Source organism: Aphis gossypii, chromosome 3, assembly GCF_020184175.1.
Source record: "Aphis gossypii isolate Hap1 chromosome 3, ASM2018417v2, whole genome shotgun sequence".
Taxonomy (NCBI): Eukaryota; Metazoa; Arthropoda; class Insecta; order Hemiptera; family Aphididae; genus Aphis; species Aphis gossypii.
The window spans coordinates 19,020,175-19,039,732 of NC_065532.1; the positions used below are offsets into that span (position 1 = coordinate 19,020,175).

Below are 19,558 nucleotides of genomic sequence, written 5' to 3' on the forward strand. Positions count from 1 at the left end.
AAAAATTATAAGTCTATTCAGTGCTCTGAAATGTTGAATATCGTAGTACTCTCAATAGTACCCATGATAACAACATAATTAAAGAAAATTGTAAAATTTATTCATTTATTTACGAAATAGTGAAACATTATAAACCTGTTTAAAACAAAAAAAAAAAGCTTCCAGTTAAATTTACTGCCCTCCAAAACGTGCTGCCCGGAAGAATTGCCTTCCTTGCACCGCCTCTAAATACGCCACTGATTATATATATAAGCATATGTATATAATGACTGAAACATTTATAGAATCAGAGCAAACTTGAATTCATTTTAATAAATGTATTGAACATTTTTTCTGTGTGCATACAATTAATGTAATAAAAAAATGCTTCAATTTTTGATTTTGAAAATTGTTTTTTATTAAAAATTATATCTACTGATACTTTTGAGAGGTTAAAATTAAAAATGACTATTATTTTTCAAAATTATTGAGGAAAACCAACAAAAGCCATCATTCTTAATTCGTGAAATAGATGTGTTTCAATAAAAAAAAATCACGTGGTAGCTAAACGGCGATTATACCAAAAATGTATTGGTACTTGAAACATTTAAGAAAATGCAACACCCGCGTGCGTTGTCTCCGTCGTACAAATGCGTAACATAGTAAATTTACTCTCAGCAGATCACGTTTAGCTCCGTTAGTTTAAATATTACGAGTGAATCGACCATCAACCCTATTATGAAAATTGATGGTAAGAACAATATCTTATGTTGGTTTTTTGCTATTCAATTTTTAATCGAGTTATGAGAATTATTAATTTACTGTATATAATACACGCTTAATTTGTTAAAAATTGAATTATCGTAAAAACCAACATACGTACACAAATATAATGTTTATACCAACAAGTTTCATAATAGGTCGATTCACTCTAATATTTTAACTAACGGAGCTAAATGTGATCTGCTGAGCGTAAATTTTTCATGTTAAGCACTTGTTTAAGACGGAGACAACACATGCGAGTGTTACGTTCTTTCAATATACCTATATTATTGGAAAAAATTAATTCCACCTGCCGTATTTCTAATTTTAAAATAAATTATTATCAATAGCAATATTAATTAATAAAAAAAACATAGTTTTTAATTAAAGGTTGAAAGATCATTTCCGCTCAGAATCGTTTTTCATACGCATGATTTATCATCGAATTCAAATTGACATCACTTCATTAACCATTATACTATTATAGTGACCTACTCAATGACCAGACACACCGCGGTATACTCGACAGTCCTATACCTACTGTACAGCACAGCGGTTATTTATCTCATTAAAAAAAAATATATATATACCTATGTATAAGTGTCCAAACATTGAGGACACCCAAAAAGGTGTAATATTCCACATTAATATATGCCTAGTCATTGATTAATTATATATTTGGATGAAAAATTAATTAATTTAATGGTTCAATAAAAAAAATAAATTCACTTAAGTTGCCCTATATTTATTTATTTTTGATATATATGTATTTCAACAAGTTAAAAACAATGGAAAAAACAAATAATTAAGCAGAAATCATTAGGTTTAAAGTTATAGCCTTCAAAACTTCACAATTTTCTGTTTTAAGTATACGCAAATCGCCTTAATTTATTCCACCTTTAATTAACTAATTTTTTTTTTTGGAATCCTTAGTTTAACAAGTTAAGAACGATGGTGAAATTATTTTTGTATAACAATTAACAATAAGGTTTAATAACTATTTTTGAGATTATATTTGGCTTATTTGGGTATAAGGCAGCCGACAGGTTACCTAATGAATGTACCTATTACAATTTTATCAGTTGAATGGTGGTTCTCAAACCAGTCAAACCCCCGATGGGTTAGCTTAACCCGGCTGGTGGTGATTGGGAGAAGAAGTAGAATAATAATACTTATAATACTACAGGTAAATAGTTAACCTAATAAGTGATACATGTATTATACATACCCGAATGAAGTATTATAACAAGAAATCGCTGTCTACGCTTACCAGCTATGGCCGCCAACTCGAGATTCAATTCTCATAATAATATAACATTGCTAGTTAAAGTACGGCTCTCAAAATATACTTCAAATTATAGGCAACTAAAGTAAATTTTAATGTAATAGTTTGTATTTATTATAAATCGAGAAAATGAAATTGAAGAGTGAACGAGAGGACTGTTGTACACTCACTTTTAAATGAAAAATTTAAATATCGCTCCATTATCGTCATTATAACCTTAAAAACAATAAACGCGTTCCATGGTAATTGTTTCTTCCAAGGCGATTGACACGGGAACGGGTATTAAGCGTCTCCGCGCGAGCGTATAGACGTTTTTAATTTCCACTATATTTTTTTGTATTGTTTGAACACAAATATGTAACAGTGAAAATACAATTGTTACAAAACGACGCCAAGACTGGCTACAGACGCAGTCGGGTTATTATTATCTGTATTCTGTAATATTTTTACGAATTGAAAAACGCGGACTGTAGACGAGTCGCGGATTCATGATTGCGATTGACTTATAAACAAATCATACATTAAATCTAAGCCTCGTGTAATTCGAGGATATTATAAGCTTCCAAAGTTTCGAAAAGCGTATTTCCCGACGGAATTATTTCCGTGGTGCTATTATAATATACGAATCGGTCTTCCTACTATGCGCTGGGGAAAATGACAAATATTAATTATATAAATATACGATTATTATCACCGGACATATTTATAATAATTATAAATATTGTAAAAATAACGACGACGTAAATCGTGATAATTAAACGAACAATAATAATTATTTATAAATAATAATAATATCGTAATGATCATTGTCCATCGGTCGAATAATGTTGGAAGACAGAAACAACGTCCATAGACAAGACGTGTACGACGTCCCCCACGCTCCCCGGACGCTATTTGGAGACGCTTTCGGCGAGGACCCGGTGCCGCACCGCCGGCAGCGCCGCCGATTGGCTTCTTTTTTTTCTCTCTCCTCTTTCTCTTTCTACATTTATACATTATACACTTTTTTTTCTTCTCGTTTTCCCCGTTCGGAAACCATCGGAAACTACATAGGTACCATACCGCCGCCGCCGCCGCCGCCACCACCGCCGCCGCCGCCGCCGCATTCCTTTCTTCTTCAGTTACCTATACGTACACACCGTACACATATATTCACGTTTATAACATATATTATTACGATAATGTTTATACCTGTACACCCCGTATCACGTTAACGTTCCGAGTGCGATATATATACACATATGCGTGCGTATATATACATATTATATTATATTATTATTACATATGTATGATATGTATATGCGTGTATATCACGGTATAAATATTTTTTTATGACGGCAGACCGCGATTAAGTCTGTTACGCGTGTTATTTTGATTTATTATTATTATTATTATTATTATTACTATTATTATTATTATTGTTGTTGTTGGTCGTTACAATAATTACTCCGATATTACAATTAAATACTATTTAACTAATAATATTATAATAATCGTTTAGAGAATGCGCGTAGTTGATTAATTCCTACAATCTAACGGGCTTCCACCGAACCGACTGTGCTGTTAACGTATATAAACAGTATACGACAACCATAGCAGGTGAGTGCCGCACGTTTTCGTATTGTATTATCGCTTGTCGTTGCCATCGTCGATGGCGGTGGTTCGACATTCGACGGACGTCGACTTTCGAACGCCGTGACCATATCGCTGATACGGCGTTTTAGCATAGGTCCCGTGCGGTGCCGTTCGATCTATTTTTATTGGCGTCCGTTTCTATTATAATATAATAATAATAATATTAACAATAATTATACTTGGGTTACCGATTATATTAATGAATCGTGCCATTATCGGTTTTCGTTTTTTTTTCTGCCCCCGTTTAGGACGTTGATTGACCATGTCGATGAGCTAGACGGCGCACTACATACGATATTATGCAGCAAACGCAACAGCATTTCTCGGCCACCGAATACGAACTGCAGCAGCAACAGCCACAGTACCTGGGTAAACATGATGCCGCTGTTAAGTATATGCAACAGCTTGGACTGCACAAGCAGAACATCAAAGTCGATTCCGAGGTGGGTGCAAGAATTGCGGGCAAACATAAGTCACTCGCCCGAAGAATGTTAACGGAACTGTCCTAATGGTCCTACATCTTTTCCTGATTTCAGATAAGGCCTTGTTTAGTTGCTGACAATGTGATCAGCGACCAAAACAGCAGTTGTGGTAGTCCACCCTTGTCCATTGTAGTCAATGGCGATGAGCAACATAGTTCCAGTACTCCAGTACCCTCATCCACATCGGTATCTCGATCTAAACCTCAAGCTTGTCGCATATGTGGACGTGTTTTAGCATCAACTTCATCATATTATGTACATCTAAAATCACATTCAAACAATAAACCTTACCGTTGTACCCAATGTGAAGCCTGTTTTTGCCGTAAACCATATTTAGAAGTAAGTTCATTGGTATACATATATTCATAAAGAGACTTAATTGATTTTCATTGTTCAATTTGACAGTTAATATTTTTCTCTGCCCTTCACTCCCAACTATATGGAGTCGGTCACCCTTTTTCTACACATCTTTGAATTTTGTCCCCCTCTTTTTTACTTACACCAGCTATTCTTGTGTCAATCTCTATTTTATCCATCCATCTCTTTTTTGATCATATCTTTCTCTTTCTACATTAATTTCAATAGCTACTCTCATTGTATATACGTCATCTCTCAGAACATGACCTAACTATCTCAACTTATTAATTTATTTTTCTACGATTTGTGCTATTCCTACACTCTGTCTAATAAATTTTATTCACTTATCTGCCATAGAATTATCACCTCTGCTATGATCACCTTTTGTTCTGTTTTATTGCCTACAACCCAGCATTCTAATCCATATTACATGACTGGCCTCTTATAGACTTTACCTTTAAATCTCAAATAAAACTAAAATTTTTTGGATTTTTGTGTCTTGCATTATTAGAGAGTAATATATTTAGTATGTAGTTTTAGTACACTATTGGTACCCTCAGTATTTGATTTTTTATGGATTAATGATTATTTTAGTACATGTTTTTAGGCACCTTTATAAATATGTTTTTTTTTATTTGACTTAACAATATAAGGTAGTGTGGGTTATTTGTAATAACAATATTTTTATTACCATTCATCACTAACATTTTTAAATAAAAAAATTATTATTAATGTTGAATGTGGTGCATATTTTAATAATAATGTAGTTGCCAAATGAAGAAAATTGACTAGAATAGTAATAGTGATTAATGTGTATATATATATATTAAAAAATGTCCTACAGTGATGTGGTTAATAAATAATAGTATATTGCTTAATCTAAAAAAACCAGCGATAGATAGTACACTTAAATGCTATCATATTTCATAATATGAAGACGTCATACCTGCATGTATTGTCTCTATCTTACGACTGTACATCATAGTAAATTTGCTGTTAGCAGTACTCATTTTATGTTGTTTGTTTTTGTATTGAAGTCAATTAACCTAATATCAAACTTAAAGAACTTAAGGTAAGAATATTATCTAGGACATTAGTGCATTACATAAGCTTTCATAAAATTTTTAATTTTAAAATGAAAACATCATTAAAAGCCTTCGTGATTCCCCAAATAATATTCTTTGTTTTAGGTTTGAAAATAAATAAATTTAACTCCAATATTAAAGCTAACAACGAAAAATGGGTTTTGATAAACAAAAATTTGGTATGATGTACATTAGTATGTACCTTTGTGCTATAAAATTATTTTGTTAGGTTATCTTAAAAATTTCACTTAATATATGTTAAATCTCAGTATAACTAATATATTTTATGATTCATTTTAGAACACACTAAAATAAAATATTAATTTTTCTAAGTGCATAATACCATAATATTTTAAATATTTTTTATGTTAAGATTTGTTTATTAATAATACATTGATGTAAGTATTTACTTATCTTTACTACCAATTATTACTTTTCAGGTTCATATGAGAACTCACACCGGTGAACGGCCTTATCAATGTAATTTGTGCCTAAAGAAGTTTTCTCAAAAGAGTAGCCTAAACATTCATAAAAGAGTGCACACTGGTGAGCGTCCTTATTCGTGTGATATCTGCAAGAAAACATTTGCAGTTAAAAGCTATGTCATTTCTCATAAGTATGTTTTTTATTATTATTTTGAGTTTCTTATTTTCTTTTTTAAGTATCAATGTATTTATAATTTGTATATTATGTAATTAGATGGAGTCATATGACAGAAAAACCGTTTGTATGCGAACAATGTCAGCTATCATTTAACTCTAAGATCCAATTTGTAACACACCTTAGATCTCATGACTTGGGACCAGCACATTGTTGTCAATTTTGTGGTAAAGCCTTTGTGAAAGGATGCTTTTTAGTCAGACACATCAATAAAGTCCACCGATTCAATGTTGCTGCAGCAGCAGCAGCGACTGACCACGAGCCAGTACACAGTTCCTACATGCAATCAGACACCAACTATTCTAGCATAAGGTATTATGATAATTTATAACTATATAAAGTTATTGGAACAAAAGCTAAGAATACTCATTTGTTTAATAGATAAACCTAAATAAAAATATTAATTTGATAAAATATTTTCATAACTATTTTAAATTAGATATTAAATATTATTAAATACAATAAGCTAAACATAAATTATAAAAACAATAACTACATAAAGTATTATTTTTATTTGAATATATTATATTAAAAAAATATTTATTTGAATATCATAGAATTTTTTTTTAAATGTATAAGTTAAAGTTGATAAATGTATAAAATAAAAAGATAGAGTTGGCAAATTTAAAATTTACTAGATTTAAGATTAAAATATTATTTTTGTTACATTTTGTAAAATATTACATTAATATAATAAAGTTAATATTACCTATTATAAATAAATAATTTGGGCTCAATATTATCAACAGTATACTAAAATAGATTTAAACTAAATAGCTGTTTTGTATTACAATTGTTAAAATGCAATTATAAAAACTAAATTTTACATTAGCTAATTATTATTACAAATAAGTAATAAAAAATATATTGACTATTAAATTGTTTTCAAAAAATGATAGAGTAATAAGCTTTTATTGTTATGTTCATTAATAAATATTGTATAATAGTTTAAAACGTTTTTAGATTTGATCCTCGTGAAATCAGCATATTGCCAACTACCAAGAATGGTCCTCGCTTCTTGGGGCCTCCACCGCATAATGCAGATGGTCCACCACCATTAACCCACCTAACACCCATGATGTTGGGGCCACCACAAAACACACGAGCCTAAACCTATTTCTTCTATGTTTAATTAAGTAGGTACTTCTAAGGAGTTAAAAAGTGTTAATAGTCTTGTTTTATTAGGTAGTATAAATTAGGTTTACCATGAAACATCTTTATCAAACTTGATAGTTATAAGTGACATCATCATTATTTTATGTATTTGACCCAACAAGTTTATTTAATGAAATCTAAAATTGTTTGTGTATGTATTGTATGGTTTTCACATATTTAATTATAATTTGATAATTGTTTTTTCAAGATGGCATATATAGTTGCTCATACTTGAAATATCTAGTAATTATTCAATTTATATTAAAATTCCAAAAAAATAAACTAAAAATGGAATTTTGTTTGAATAAAAATAATTGACTTTAATAATACATTATATATATGTGTAAAACATTTTATCCAAAATGATGATGTCATTTTTATCAAATGTTTGTGCCTAGTCTTAAAATAATGTAGGCATTGATTTATGAAAAGGTTGAATATTGTCAATTTATATATATATATATGTATGTATATATATATTATATTTTATTATTATTCATTTTTTTGTAATCCCAAAGTTTTTTTTGTGGCGAAATTTCATTTAATTTTATGATACTGGGTCGGTTTATTACAAAAACACTATATTCCTATCTGTTCTTGCCGTTGCCTTATAAAAGGCATTTTCTGTACAAAATTTTACCATAACTATTCATAATAAGAAAACATTTAAAAATTTTAACCATCAAACTAATTTATACTTAATTGTAATAATTTTTAACCAAGTTTCTTTTTCTTTTTTTTTTTATTATATTTTTATATTTATTTTGTTGGATTAATTATGAGAAAGTTACTCATTTCGCACAGAATTAGTGGCCTAGATCAATAATTATAATTTATAATTACTATTTACTTTGAACAAACTCAACTCAGATTAGGTATATTTTTATATATTTAAAGTTTTATTTTCCTAGTAATTTCATGTAAGAATTAGTAAAGAACACAAATAATTAATTAAAAAAAAAAAGGATTATTTATAATTTTATTTTAAGTATAAATGTTTTCTAGGTTCCTGATAAAATTAATTCTTTTAAAGATAATTATTATTTTTTAAATGTTAGTAGTATCCAAGTATAAATTTATCGGTAATGATACGTCAAGAATGTAGGAATTGTGTATAATAGTTTTGTAAACATTGTGTAGTTATTATATAAAATAAAGTATGAGTGCGTTTTAAGCATGCACAAAGCGGTTATAACCGTTTCATATAAATGGCTTTGTAAATTTTATGCAATATTTACTATTATTTTACTGTTTAAATGTATACATTAAATGACAAATAGGCTTGTGTGCGATTTTTTTTATACATAATATGTATAAATCATTATATTTATACAAATATATTATTATTATATATAGACCTAGAGTTACAGACTAGAACTGTTTTACTCTTTCATAACTTATTATTATATTATTTGTGAATTAATTGCCAGAGGAATAAGGCGAGAAAGAGTTTTCCGATATTTGTACATTTGCAGCAAATTGTTGTTAAAGATTTACTAACCCTAAATTAATAATATAATGTTTATTCTTTTAAGGTTTTTTTTCTCTAATCTTGATGTATGATATTTTAGGGTGACAACTTAATTTATTAACCAGAAACTGTCGAAATGTGTTATATTATTTCATTAAGTTAATGTTTAAGTTCTGTATAAATCATGTCAGGTGTATGTGTATAAAGTAAAAAAAAAAAAAAAAAATAACTTAACCTAAAATTATTATAAATATATTTTCGTTGTTTTTCATATCATAATTTTTAATTAGTCCTATTTGTCTGGATTTTTATTAACATCGTAATTAAGAATGTGAATTTTGTTCTGTATAATAAATATTTTTCGTACGAAATGTTTGACAAGTACATAGTACCGGGTTATCTTAGTTCCTCAGAGTTGATTTATTGATTTTGATTTCAAAGGATGTGTGTATAAAACAGTTTTTGACTAAGTTGAGTCAAGTCTTTTTAAGTTCGCATACAGCGTACTAAAATCTATAAAAAAAAATATAAATAAGTCTAGAGCATATTTTTGGCACATTGATGGAGTGTAATTATAATATTTTTTTTTTTTTTTTTGTAATACCGCTGCCAATGAGCCGGTGTGTAGTGAATAAGACAACAAATTAATATGCCTACATTATGAACAAATATTTAAATTATGTTTTAATAACTTGTATTATACAATAATTTTTAGTTTAAGAATCGAATCTAATATTTCTTACTTTTGTAAAAATTACCCTTTTTTTTTAATTATTATATACTATTATGTGACTCGTATACATTGAATTATTATTATTAGATTGTTCCATCACAAACATTGTTACCCAACGTTTGTTTACTGTTAATTTACAACACAATTTAGCTTTTTATATATTTTAAGTTAAATAGTGTATGGGTGGGCGGCAGTAAACTCTTGATTGACACTCAAGATGTCAGAAAAAAAATGTTTACACTCGGAACATTGTACAACAGAAAACAAATTATATTATCTTATTAAAAATCAATATAAAATTGAAAAAAAAAATATTTTTATTTATTTTTACTGCTGTTCATATGATGAATGTCAGACTTTTAATTATTACACATTCTGCATTAGTTTGGTCGAACCCTCAAAACTACTGGAACACTGGTACATGGTAATATAGCGATTTCTGTGACCACGGCTGTTATAAGATCTGAAGTGGTTACGTCGTACCTAAGACCCAATGGAGTTAAATAACGATTGTTCAACCATTGTTCTTTGGGCATGACATCATTTTCATCACCTAAAATAATTTTATTAGAATAATTGATTATTGAGTTAAATGTAATATTTTATCCCATGTCTAAAGAGCATACCTAGTTCATTAAAAACTATTGAGTCGGTTTGCACGCGTTCTGTAAATTTGTATGTTTCACAGCATACCAATACAGGTACATTGAAATGTTTAGCTACTAAAGCTATCTGTGAACTGCCTGCTCGACCCATAACATAACCATTGGCCAACAATGCATGTGCACCAAGTAGCACTTTGGTTGCTCTAGTCATGATAAAACTGGTTGCTGAGAGAAGTACATATGTGCATTTAATGTTGTTACGTACGAGACGATGAAGAAGTTGACGACCTTCATACCATGGTGCCGAGTCAACCACAATCACACTGAATTGTTTGTTATTAGAGTGGGCATTTGTTAGTATTCGTTCAATTAAGGAAGAACTAAAAAGTAATCAAAAAATTGGTGTTTTATTTAAATTTTGCAGCAAGTAATTGTAAATAAATATTTAAAATATAGCTTAAAAAAAAATAGTTAAAATTAATTACATAATTATTTTATACTTTAATATATACTTACTATCCATAGGTAAGTATAACATCTCCGTTTGCAATTTTATTTTGAGCTGCAATACAAATTGCTTTACCAGCCATATGTATTTGGACGTAGATGTAATTATTTATGACAGTTTCTAATGCTTCTTTAGCCTGCACAATAAGAATAAAAAAATGTCGATAAATAGTTATAATAAATTACCATCTATAATTTATATTATACTCTTAAAGTAAAAAAAACAATTTGATAGTCACGGGTGCACATGGACATGACTTAACTACACAGCAGACAATATCACCTGACCACCTGATGAAAATTTGCTGTAGTCAGGGAATGAATGCTTAATATGAGTAGGATTGCCAGATTTTAAAATCTCTAAACCAGGACATCATATTATTAAACAACCTTTTTTTTTTTTAGTGTAGTTGGTATAATTATATGGAAATAATAAATATCCGTTATTTGATTTTAAATTAATAAATCAATACATTTTTTTTTACATAAACTACATTTATTATTTATAGCTAATATTGATACTTTTCTGTTAATATTATGTAAAATATTATTCCGTATTTTGTTATTAAATAATACAATAATAAAGTTATTTTTGCTCAGCTGTCATTAACGGGGATAAAATTAATGACAAGCCGGGACACAGGGACTGTCCTGGTCAAACCTAGGACGAATGGTAAGTCTAAACACGAGTAGAGTATAGTTACAGAATTAGAAATTTACGCACATGACCATCAGAAATATTGTGTGGCAGTCTCTTTACATGCCACATGATAGATTTGTGTGCATTATTCATGGATACTGAAAACGGTCGACATGCCATTAAATGATCGATGGCTGGCCCGAGATGTTCTTCGAAAGACCGTGCAAAACTTTTGTGTTCTGGTGTTACAAAATCTGAAATAGTCTACAAAAAGAATTTGAGCAATGAAAAAAATTTGATTTTCTGCATTTTACATACTTGTTTGAGTGCATATAAGAAGGCAAGACATCTAGCATTTGATCCTGCTACAACAGAAGTTCGCATTTGTACTCCAAGTTTTATAAAAGATGGATGTACTTTACCAGAATTTATTCTAGATAAATATAAATATTAGGTAAACTATTAAATAAATATTTTAGATTATTATAGTTTACTTTAGTTTATTTTCTGTCAACAAAGATATTGAGTCAATATAAAGATGATTAAAAAGTTTAACTTTGTGTGTAACTGGCCCTGTAGATTTCTTTACTAAATTGACTGATTTTGCTGTAGGTTTTATTTCTTCTACCTGAGGAAAGAATGAATGAATAATTATTTTAACTTATAAGTCAGATATTATTTATAAATACCTATAACATTATTTTATAAACTCACATTTTTAACAACAATATTTTCTTTGTTTTTGTTACTTTTAACGTTTATCACTTTTTTAGTTGTTTCAATTTTTTGTGTTGGCTGTTTTTTTTGTGCTGTCTTGGAAACATCCTGAAATAAATGTATATATGAATTTATTGATTATCTGAGTTTTACACAAAATATTCAATTAGATAAAAAAAGTAAATAATTTTTTCAATCAAGATATTTTTTTTAATAATTTTCATTCTACATAATGATGTAGCAAATATTTAAATTTAGAAAGCAAATGTATTATGTCATTATTTTATGTTTTAATTTTTCGAATAGTTAACACCAAAGCACACGCATCACGGTCAAAAAGACCAGGCTTTTAGAATTTTGTTCATTGCTTCAAAAATATGAAATATTAATCTAACCCAACCTAGGTACCTACTAAGTAGATGATAAACTTAAGTTAGATACAACTCCCAATTGAATACAGTTTAATGTCTGAACTAAAAAAGGGTTCAAAGTTCATTATCTATTGAAAAAACTGTCTAAAAGACTGTGTGCTTGGTATACTGTGATATAACCTTATGTGTAATAAAACATTTATATGAAAGTTTAATTTGTTTATATTAAGTATCAATAAAAGCATTTGAAATTTTTTAATTATTTAAGAGCAATAAAATAATGATTATTTCAATTCATTCAATTTTAATTGATATGTTTTAACACACACTTAAGAAGATCGTGTGTGTAGAATCTCGTGAATATTTTTAATGCGTGTAAACTAGGGTTAAACATTAAAACAACTTATTATTACATTCACAAAGTATTAAAACAAGAATGTACTTTGTTATTGTAATATAAAAATAAATAAAAACTTATTTTTGAAAATTTATATTAGAAAACATAAAAATTGTGTGATATCCACTTTATATTAATTTATCTTCTTTGATATCCAAGCAATTTGATTTAATATTTACTAGGTATATTTTCATTTTTAAATTTCAAAATAAAAAATTTTTAACAACATATTATTTAAGATTAACATATTATTATTTAATTTAATTTATAGAATTTATTTAGGAAATAAAGATTCCACACTTCACATCATTACTAATAAATTTATTAAGATTAAATTATTCAACTATTATTCAATTTATGTAAGTACTCATTATAATATTGTTATATTTTATTTTTAAAGCGCAACTAGTGCCGTGACCTACTAGTCAACTAACCGGCTAGTCGACTAACTACCCACCATTCACACCATGAAGTGCTATTACTGAATAGCTTCTTCACTCAAGCCAACCATGACTTATTATAATATATCATTCCATCTATTGTGCTTATTGTAAATATATTTTATACAGATTGTACAAATAAAAATAAATATGTGATTACTGAATAGTCAAAAAAATATTTTATTTTAATTGTCTTCTATATGAATATAATATTAAGGTGAATTGGTATATCATCTAAAGTGTAATATTTATTTCATAAAATAATGACAAAATATTAAAAGGTGAAAACATTACATTCAATGTAAAATTTAGTATTATAATTTTTTTTTTTTAATGCACATTTATTATAATCTCTAAGTTTTAAAGCAATGCGATATATATAAGTTAATGAATATAACCATAAATAAACTCATAGAAATCGCACAATTAAATTCTTTTAATCATTTGATCTCATTATTTATATAGCTACCTATAGCAATTGTTCAGTCCCAAAAGGGCATACATTTTCTCAATAATATGTATAATAACCTATCCATTTTTTTTTCAATTTGAATTGAATGGTTGGGGAAAATAACATTTGTAATACACATAATTTAAATTAAAATTAATCTACTTATACTGATTTGTAAGTAGATTAATTACATTGAGCCTTGAAGACAACTAGAAATAAATCACTAAAGATAAGTCGTCAAGTATGATTTACTTTTTTCTTTGACTTTTACTCACTGGTTTTGGCTTGGATACTTTCACGGAATCAATAGGGAGAGTAGATTCTGTAGACGATTCTTTGGACTTTTTTTGATTCTCTAGGCCATCGAGTTTTTGTTTTTCCAACGCTGCCTTTTTCCTTTCCTGTTTAGCCGCTCGCTTAGCTTTACGCTCGGCCTCCACCTCTTCCCTAGTCTTCTCTTCAATTGGAGGTTTATCCATCATAACATTTATAACCAATATAATTTTGTTTTGTACATGTAAGTTGAAACTTACAACTCGGAAAGTGTTTAAGTTGAATTGTTAGAATTGTTTGAAAAAATAAAAAGTCGAAAGATATTATTATCTAATATCTTAAATTAATGTGATAGCGCCTGTGGCGTGTTTCAAGGAGAATGTATGTACCTTACTATAAATTTCCTTGGAAGTGGATTTTTTATGTGCTACCTATTTTTAAGTTTTTAAGTAGAAATTAAATTTTATTTATTCTGTGTTTTAGCAAGTAGCGGTTCTAGGTATTAGTTTTAGGTATTCACCATTATTTTGCAATAATTTTCTTAGTAATTTTTTTTTTATTCTTGTGAATAGTACCTTTGTGACTTATGTAGTAACTAGTAACTACCAAAATATTAATTAGGTAATAATATTAGTACCTACTTATAGTACTTAGAGAAAGACGTACCTATAGAATTAATAGAATTTAAAATTTATTTATTGTCGTTCATAATGAATTATCGTAAAATGTTGATATCTTTTGTAAAAGGACTATAAAAATGGAAAAAGTTTCAGAGAGTAGATAACAGTTGTAATGTGCCTAGGTAGCAAGTGTGCAGGTACAGTTATAATAGGTGTTAATTATTTTGAAGTATTGAATACCAACGTTTTTGTGCTATAGACAATGGTATAACCTAAGTACACCAATGTCCAATATAATATGTACTGATGTGGTGATTTGCTAAATTTTAATTCATAATAATTCTGAACACAGACAGACTTGTAGAGATTAATATTTTATTACTTTAATAATCTATATTTATTGTATGGCGTGGAACAGTGTAAATAGGTTTATGATGAAAATAGGCAATTAGCTTAAAATTAATCTAAATATTTTAAAAACTGCCACTTTGTATTTAAAATATATCAGTACAACAACTATAAAAGTTTCATAAAAGTTTCAAGTACTTGTGAATAATATTTTTAATTTTACAACAAAATTACTAAAATGATAATTTTTCATTTAAATATCTAATTTTGTCCAAATATGAACTTAAAATGTCCATAAACAAAAGTTGTGTTTATATACAATATACATGCAGGTATTTTTAAGAATTATTGGTTATATTATGAACTACTAATATTTCACCTTTAATTAAATTTTCAGTCCTTAGCTATAAAAATAACATTTTAAAATTGTTTAAATACAAGTTATTTGCAAATTACTTTGATTTCGATGAATTTTGTTCAACATATATACTTAGACTGCTTTTTAAAAAATATACTACTAATATTATTATGTCAGAGTTCTGTATTAAATTCTCAAGCTTTTTGGCCAAACATTTTTTTTTTTTTGAGATTTATAGAAAAAAATTTTAAAATTAAAAATATTATCAAAACTAATCAAATAAAAATAATGACTGATGATTATTGTTTAACAATGTATAATATAGTAGAAATTTTTTATAATGACGTTCAAGGGACCTAGGAAAATAGGTCATATTAATCATTTGTCATTATAACCAAAATGATGAAAAAAAAAAAATTGTAACTTGAATACATATAGAAAAAAAAGTAAAGATAAAAACGTTTAAATTATTATTTTAGAATAAAATAATTTACATTGTGTTAAAAAATCTGTTATTTTTAGATTGAATTGTATAAAAATTACACTATTTTTTTTTAGATCTTTAAAATTTGTTTTTGGACTAAATTTTTCCAATATAACCAAAAATAACAGTCATAACATCTGTATAATCATTAAACAGACGTCATAATAATCGAACCAAATTAGTAGGTATATTCTATATAAGAGTTTTGCAGGGACTTTCAATCTAAGGTCATTACACTCAATATTATTACTTTCAGCCGTTATCATTATAAACGCTTTCTACTATAGTTTTATTTCTTTCAAAACAATAATTTCCTCTACAGAGGTTCAGAAAGGCTTCTAATTGTACATAATAGAATAATATTGTCTAACATTCAATTACTTATATTTTTCAGTAAAAATAAAAATATATTTACATTTAAATACATATTACATAGGTATTTATACAAACTATAATCACCATAATATTTAGAAACTTATCTGTTTTTTATTAATGTTAACTGAGTACAATAAAAAATAATTTAACTCTAATTAATTTATAATAAAATTACTTTTCATACAACTTTTAAACGATTTGAATCTCTGTCTTTTGTTCTAAGACTATCATTTGTACCAGTTCGCATATTATTATTACGAGTTGGAGTTTTATTGGGACTATTTTTTCGACTTTCACCAGAATATGATTTCAATAATTTGGCACTGTAATAATTTAAAAAATAAATATTATATATTATACATATAAACATTGAGTTAACCATTAAAATACATGTTAAAAGAGCCCAGTGTCAGATTTTAAAATTTTCCGCAATTCTATAAAATTTGAAAATAAAATATTGTATTTTAGTTACTACCTCAATTATAATACTTTTCTACTAATTTACTACCCGATATCTATTTAAGGAAGGTTTATATCAAAAAAAAAAATGACTTCACGGGAATAATTCTCAGGCCTTGTAGAATTGTTGGATTTTGGTAACTATATTTTTATTTGAAAGAAGAAGACTTCCTACAGGCTGCATCGAACTCCGATTTTTATTTTATTCAAAATAATAGTAAAAATATAATTTATACGAAATTGCTTAAAATTATATTATTTTTGAAGACAGATTACAAAATTTGAGATTAAAATATTGAGAAACTGAGATTGATGCAGCCTGTAGAATTTACCCTCTATTAGTTAAAAAAAAAAATGATCAAGCTTAGTTGATTCTACAGAACAGGATCCCTATTCCCATAGAGTGTATTTTTATGTATAAAATCGCATTGGCACCGGTCGCCTTAATGTATATATAAGGTATATAATACATATATCTTTACTATATAATGACTGAGTGAATATTCTATACTTGAATTTTAGAGTAATAGTTTTTATTTTAAAATGTATTAAAAATAAATTTATCACTGAGTTACTCACATATCTATTAATTTTTTCATTAGTCTTATGAATGATTGGTATTCTTCTTCCAAAAATTCATTTGGATCATAACGAGCGTGTTCATAGAGATCACAGAATTGATGAACAATGTGCTGTCCACTGCCATCCAAAAGTACTGCTAATGTATTTAGTAAAAATGAACGAATGTTTTCACTTGGATGACGAGTCAATGTTTTATCTTGTTTGGTGATTTCACGTTCTAAAAGTATATACTGTTTTAATTTTACGAAATATTTATTAATATCATATTGCATTGACTATGAATTGATTCAAAATAACTGAATCGATACTTTAATTAATAAACTATGTGTATTATAATTGGTTTTTTTTTTTTATTAGTGTCTATGTTTTTTAAATTCATAGTAAATAAAAATGCTAAATTTATCAATCAACCAATAAAAATTTAATTAGGTTCAACATGGATTGAAAAGATATCAGTCTATCGAGTTTAAGAATTTTTAATGTTAGATTACATCTACAGCTACTGTACGGTTTAAATAACTCAAATCAATTATATTTTCTACAAATGCTTGTCTTACTTTATCACAAAAAAAGAAAAAAAATACAACCAAACACTCAAAACCGGCCCATATTTTGAACAGTCCACTGAGTTTTACTCAGTAACTCGCCAGACCAATCCGGTCTTGATTAGGTTCATATAATTTTATCAAATCTTGGAATTAAATAAATATTAAAAATGTCTAGACCGCATCTATACAGATCCTATCATATTTCTAATAAATCTTATTTTGTATTAGATTTAATTAGATCCAAGTCATACACAGTATACCTACTATTTATCAATTATGTAACTAGTTTTATTTCCATATTATACTACCTAACTTTTTGACATCATCAACTGCTTTCATACGGTAATGGTGTGAGAGCAATGGTTTGTCATTGGATTCAGTTGGTGGTAATATATACTTTGAACGGTCATCGTCTTGATCTACTGTCAATAATTTTGGTTCAAAAGCAATTTTTGGAACCACTTCAATTCTTCGTTCAATTTCTCTTTTTAGTGTCTAACAAAAAATAAATATTTTAGTATGTTACTTTAAGAATAATTTTAATATGCAATTATTACTATAGGCATTATGCTATTAATTTATCATCACTATTTTTATTTTAAATTATTAAATGATATGGTGTAGAGTTCTACATTACATATTTCAATTTTAATAAAAAACGGATTCTATGATTTAATATCGAACATTTTTACTAAGCATATAATTTTATAAGTAATATTTTCAGTATATTATTCGTATATTGTGTATATACCAATCAAATTTTATATCTGATTGCATATCAATTAAAAAAAAAAACAACAATAGCAAAGTAACACAAAGTAAGTTATGGTGAATTATTTAGGATTAATATTTTGGATAAAATATAATTGAGTAGTATAGTTTTTAAAACTATTATGCATAGAAAGATTGTAGAATTTTAATCTTTACTTTTTTCCCATCGTGTCCAATCGGCACATGCGGACCTCTCCTCGATCGCAAAGCGAATCTCATGATCTGCCTTTTGGCAAATATAAACAGCAATATAAATGTCAATATACCACCAGCTATAAATATCACCACAGTGACGCCAGAGAGCTGTTGAGCCATTGCCCACTTGTTTAAAAGAATAAAATTACGCGGAAAACATTAATATTAACCCAAGTACGTCTCAAAGTCGTGTTGATCTATGTACATTTTTAAGTAATTTGTTAACTTTTTAACTTGTAATTGAAAGTTGTCATTTGTATAATTGAATTTTGTAACATTAGGAATAAAATGCCTGAGAAGACTGAAGCCTGAAGGATAAGGAAATTATTTCCGTAAAATTTTTTCTGTGATAATATATCTTACAATTTTTTATCACTTCTGATAGTAAAAACATGATTACCAGTATAATTCAATAATTGTACACAGGGGCGGATTTATGTATAAATGTATATTATATGTATATAGTGGTGTTCTTATTTTGGAGTTTTTTTTTAACTCTTTTTTAATAGGTAGGATCTAATGACTAATAACTCAACATTTTGGATCAAATGTTGAAATGTCTTCATATTTTAGCATCCTGATAATATATACAATGATATATAATATAATAATATATCTCCCTTATTATTTATGATGTTCATTACATTTACAGAGTAGGTATTTCGTTTCTGTAAATATTCTTTTTCTCCGATGACTTAAAAATATACTTGATAGTACATTCCATAGAAATATAGAATATTGTGAGAAATTATAAGATGATTTTACCCATTCTTCAAATTAGTGTATTGATAATCTTTACAAAATAATTTTGAT

The 19,558-nt window shown here is 27.5% G+C and overlaps 3 protein-coding genes across 3 annotated transcripts; 1 reads left to right on the forward strand and 2 right to left on the reverse strand.

Annotated features, from left to right (window-relative positions):
• The first annotated feature begins 3,068 nt into the window (after positions 1-3,068).
• On the forward strand, positions 3,069-9,669 carry LOC114119373 (zinc finger protein 300-like). The gene is made up of 6 exons (XM_027980900.2): positions 3,069-3,625; positions 3,910-4,104; positions 4,198-4,482; positions 6,026-6,201; positions 6,285-6,557; positions 7,209-9,669. Exons 2-6 carry the CDS (start codon positions 3,961-3,963, stop codon positions 7,354-7,356), a joined length of 1,026 nt encoding a protein of 341 aa, XP_027836701.1. The 5' UTR covers positions 3,069-3,625; positions 3,910-3,960; the 3' UTR covers positions 7,357-9,669.
• A 183-nt stretch (positions 9,670-9,852) lies between these two features.
• On the reverse strand, positions 9,853-14,327 carry LOC114119369 (translation initiation factor eIF-2B subunit delta). Its single transcript, XM_027980894.2, has 8 exons — positions 14,008-14,327; positions 12,071-12,181; positions 11,851-11,984; positions 11,675-11,789; positions 11,441-11,620; positions 10,726-10,853; positions 10,231-10,589; positions 9,853-10,157 (listed from the first exon to the last, which is right to left on the reverse strand). Exons 1-8 carry the CDS (start codon positions 14,212-14,214, stop codon positions 9,985-9,987), a joined length of 1,407 nt encoding a protein of 468 aa, XP_027836695.1. The 5' UTR covers positions 14,215-14,327; the 3' UTR covers positions 9,853-9,984.
• A 1,850-nt stretch (positions 14,328-16,177) lies between these two features.
• Positions 16,178-19,079, reverse strand: LOC114119365 (protein C1orf43 homolog). Its single transcript, XM_027980890.2, has 4 exons — positions 18,707-19,079; positions 18,088-18,274; positions 17,229-17,448; positions 16,178-16,513 (listed from the first exon to the last, which is right to left on the reverse strand). Exons 1-4 carry the CDS (start codon positions 18,863-18,865, stop codon positions 16,369-16,371), a joined length of 711 nt encoding a protein of 236 aa, XP_027836691.1. The 5' UTR covers positions 18,866-19,079; the 3' UTR covers positions 16,178-16,368.
• Positions 19,080-19,558: the final 479 nt, after the last annotated feature.

Coding starts and splice junctions, on each gene's coding strand:
- LOC114119373 (XM_027980900.2), top strand. CDS start 3,961: ATGCAGCAAACGCAACAGCATTTCTCGGCCACCGAATACGAACTGCAG. Junction 4,483..6,025: donor GCCGTAAACCATATTTAGAA/GTAAGTTCATTG, acceptor ATTACTTTTCAG/GTTCATATGAGAACTCACAC. Junction 6,558..7,208: donor ACCAACTATTCTAGCATAAG/GTATTATGATAA, acceptor AAACGTTTTTAG/ATTTGATCCTCGTGAAATCA.
- LOC114119369 (XM_027980894.2), bottom strand. CDS start 14,214: ATGATGGATAAACCTCCAATTGAAGAGAAGACTAGGGAAGAGGTGGAG. Junction 11,985..12,070: donor AAAATATTGTTGTTAAAAAT/GTGAGTTTATAA, acceptor TTCTTTCCTCAG/GTAGAAGAAATAAAACCTAC. Junction 10,854..11,440: donor ACAATATTTCTGATGGTCAT/GTGCGTAAATTT, acceptor CTTATTGTGCAG/GCTAAAGAAGCATTAGAAAC.
- LOC114119365 (XM_027980890.2), bottom strand. CDS start 18,865: ATGGCTCAACAGCTCTCTGGCGTCACTGTGGTGATATTTATAGCTGGT. Junction 17,449..18,087: donor TGATGATGTCAAAAAGTTAG/GTAGTATAATAT, acceptor ATATACTTTTAG/AACGTGAAATCACCAAACAA. Junction 16,514..17,228: donor ATGAAAAAATTAATAGATAT/GTGAGTAACTCA, acceptor AAATTATTACAG/TGCCAAATTATTGAAATCAT.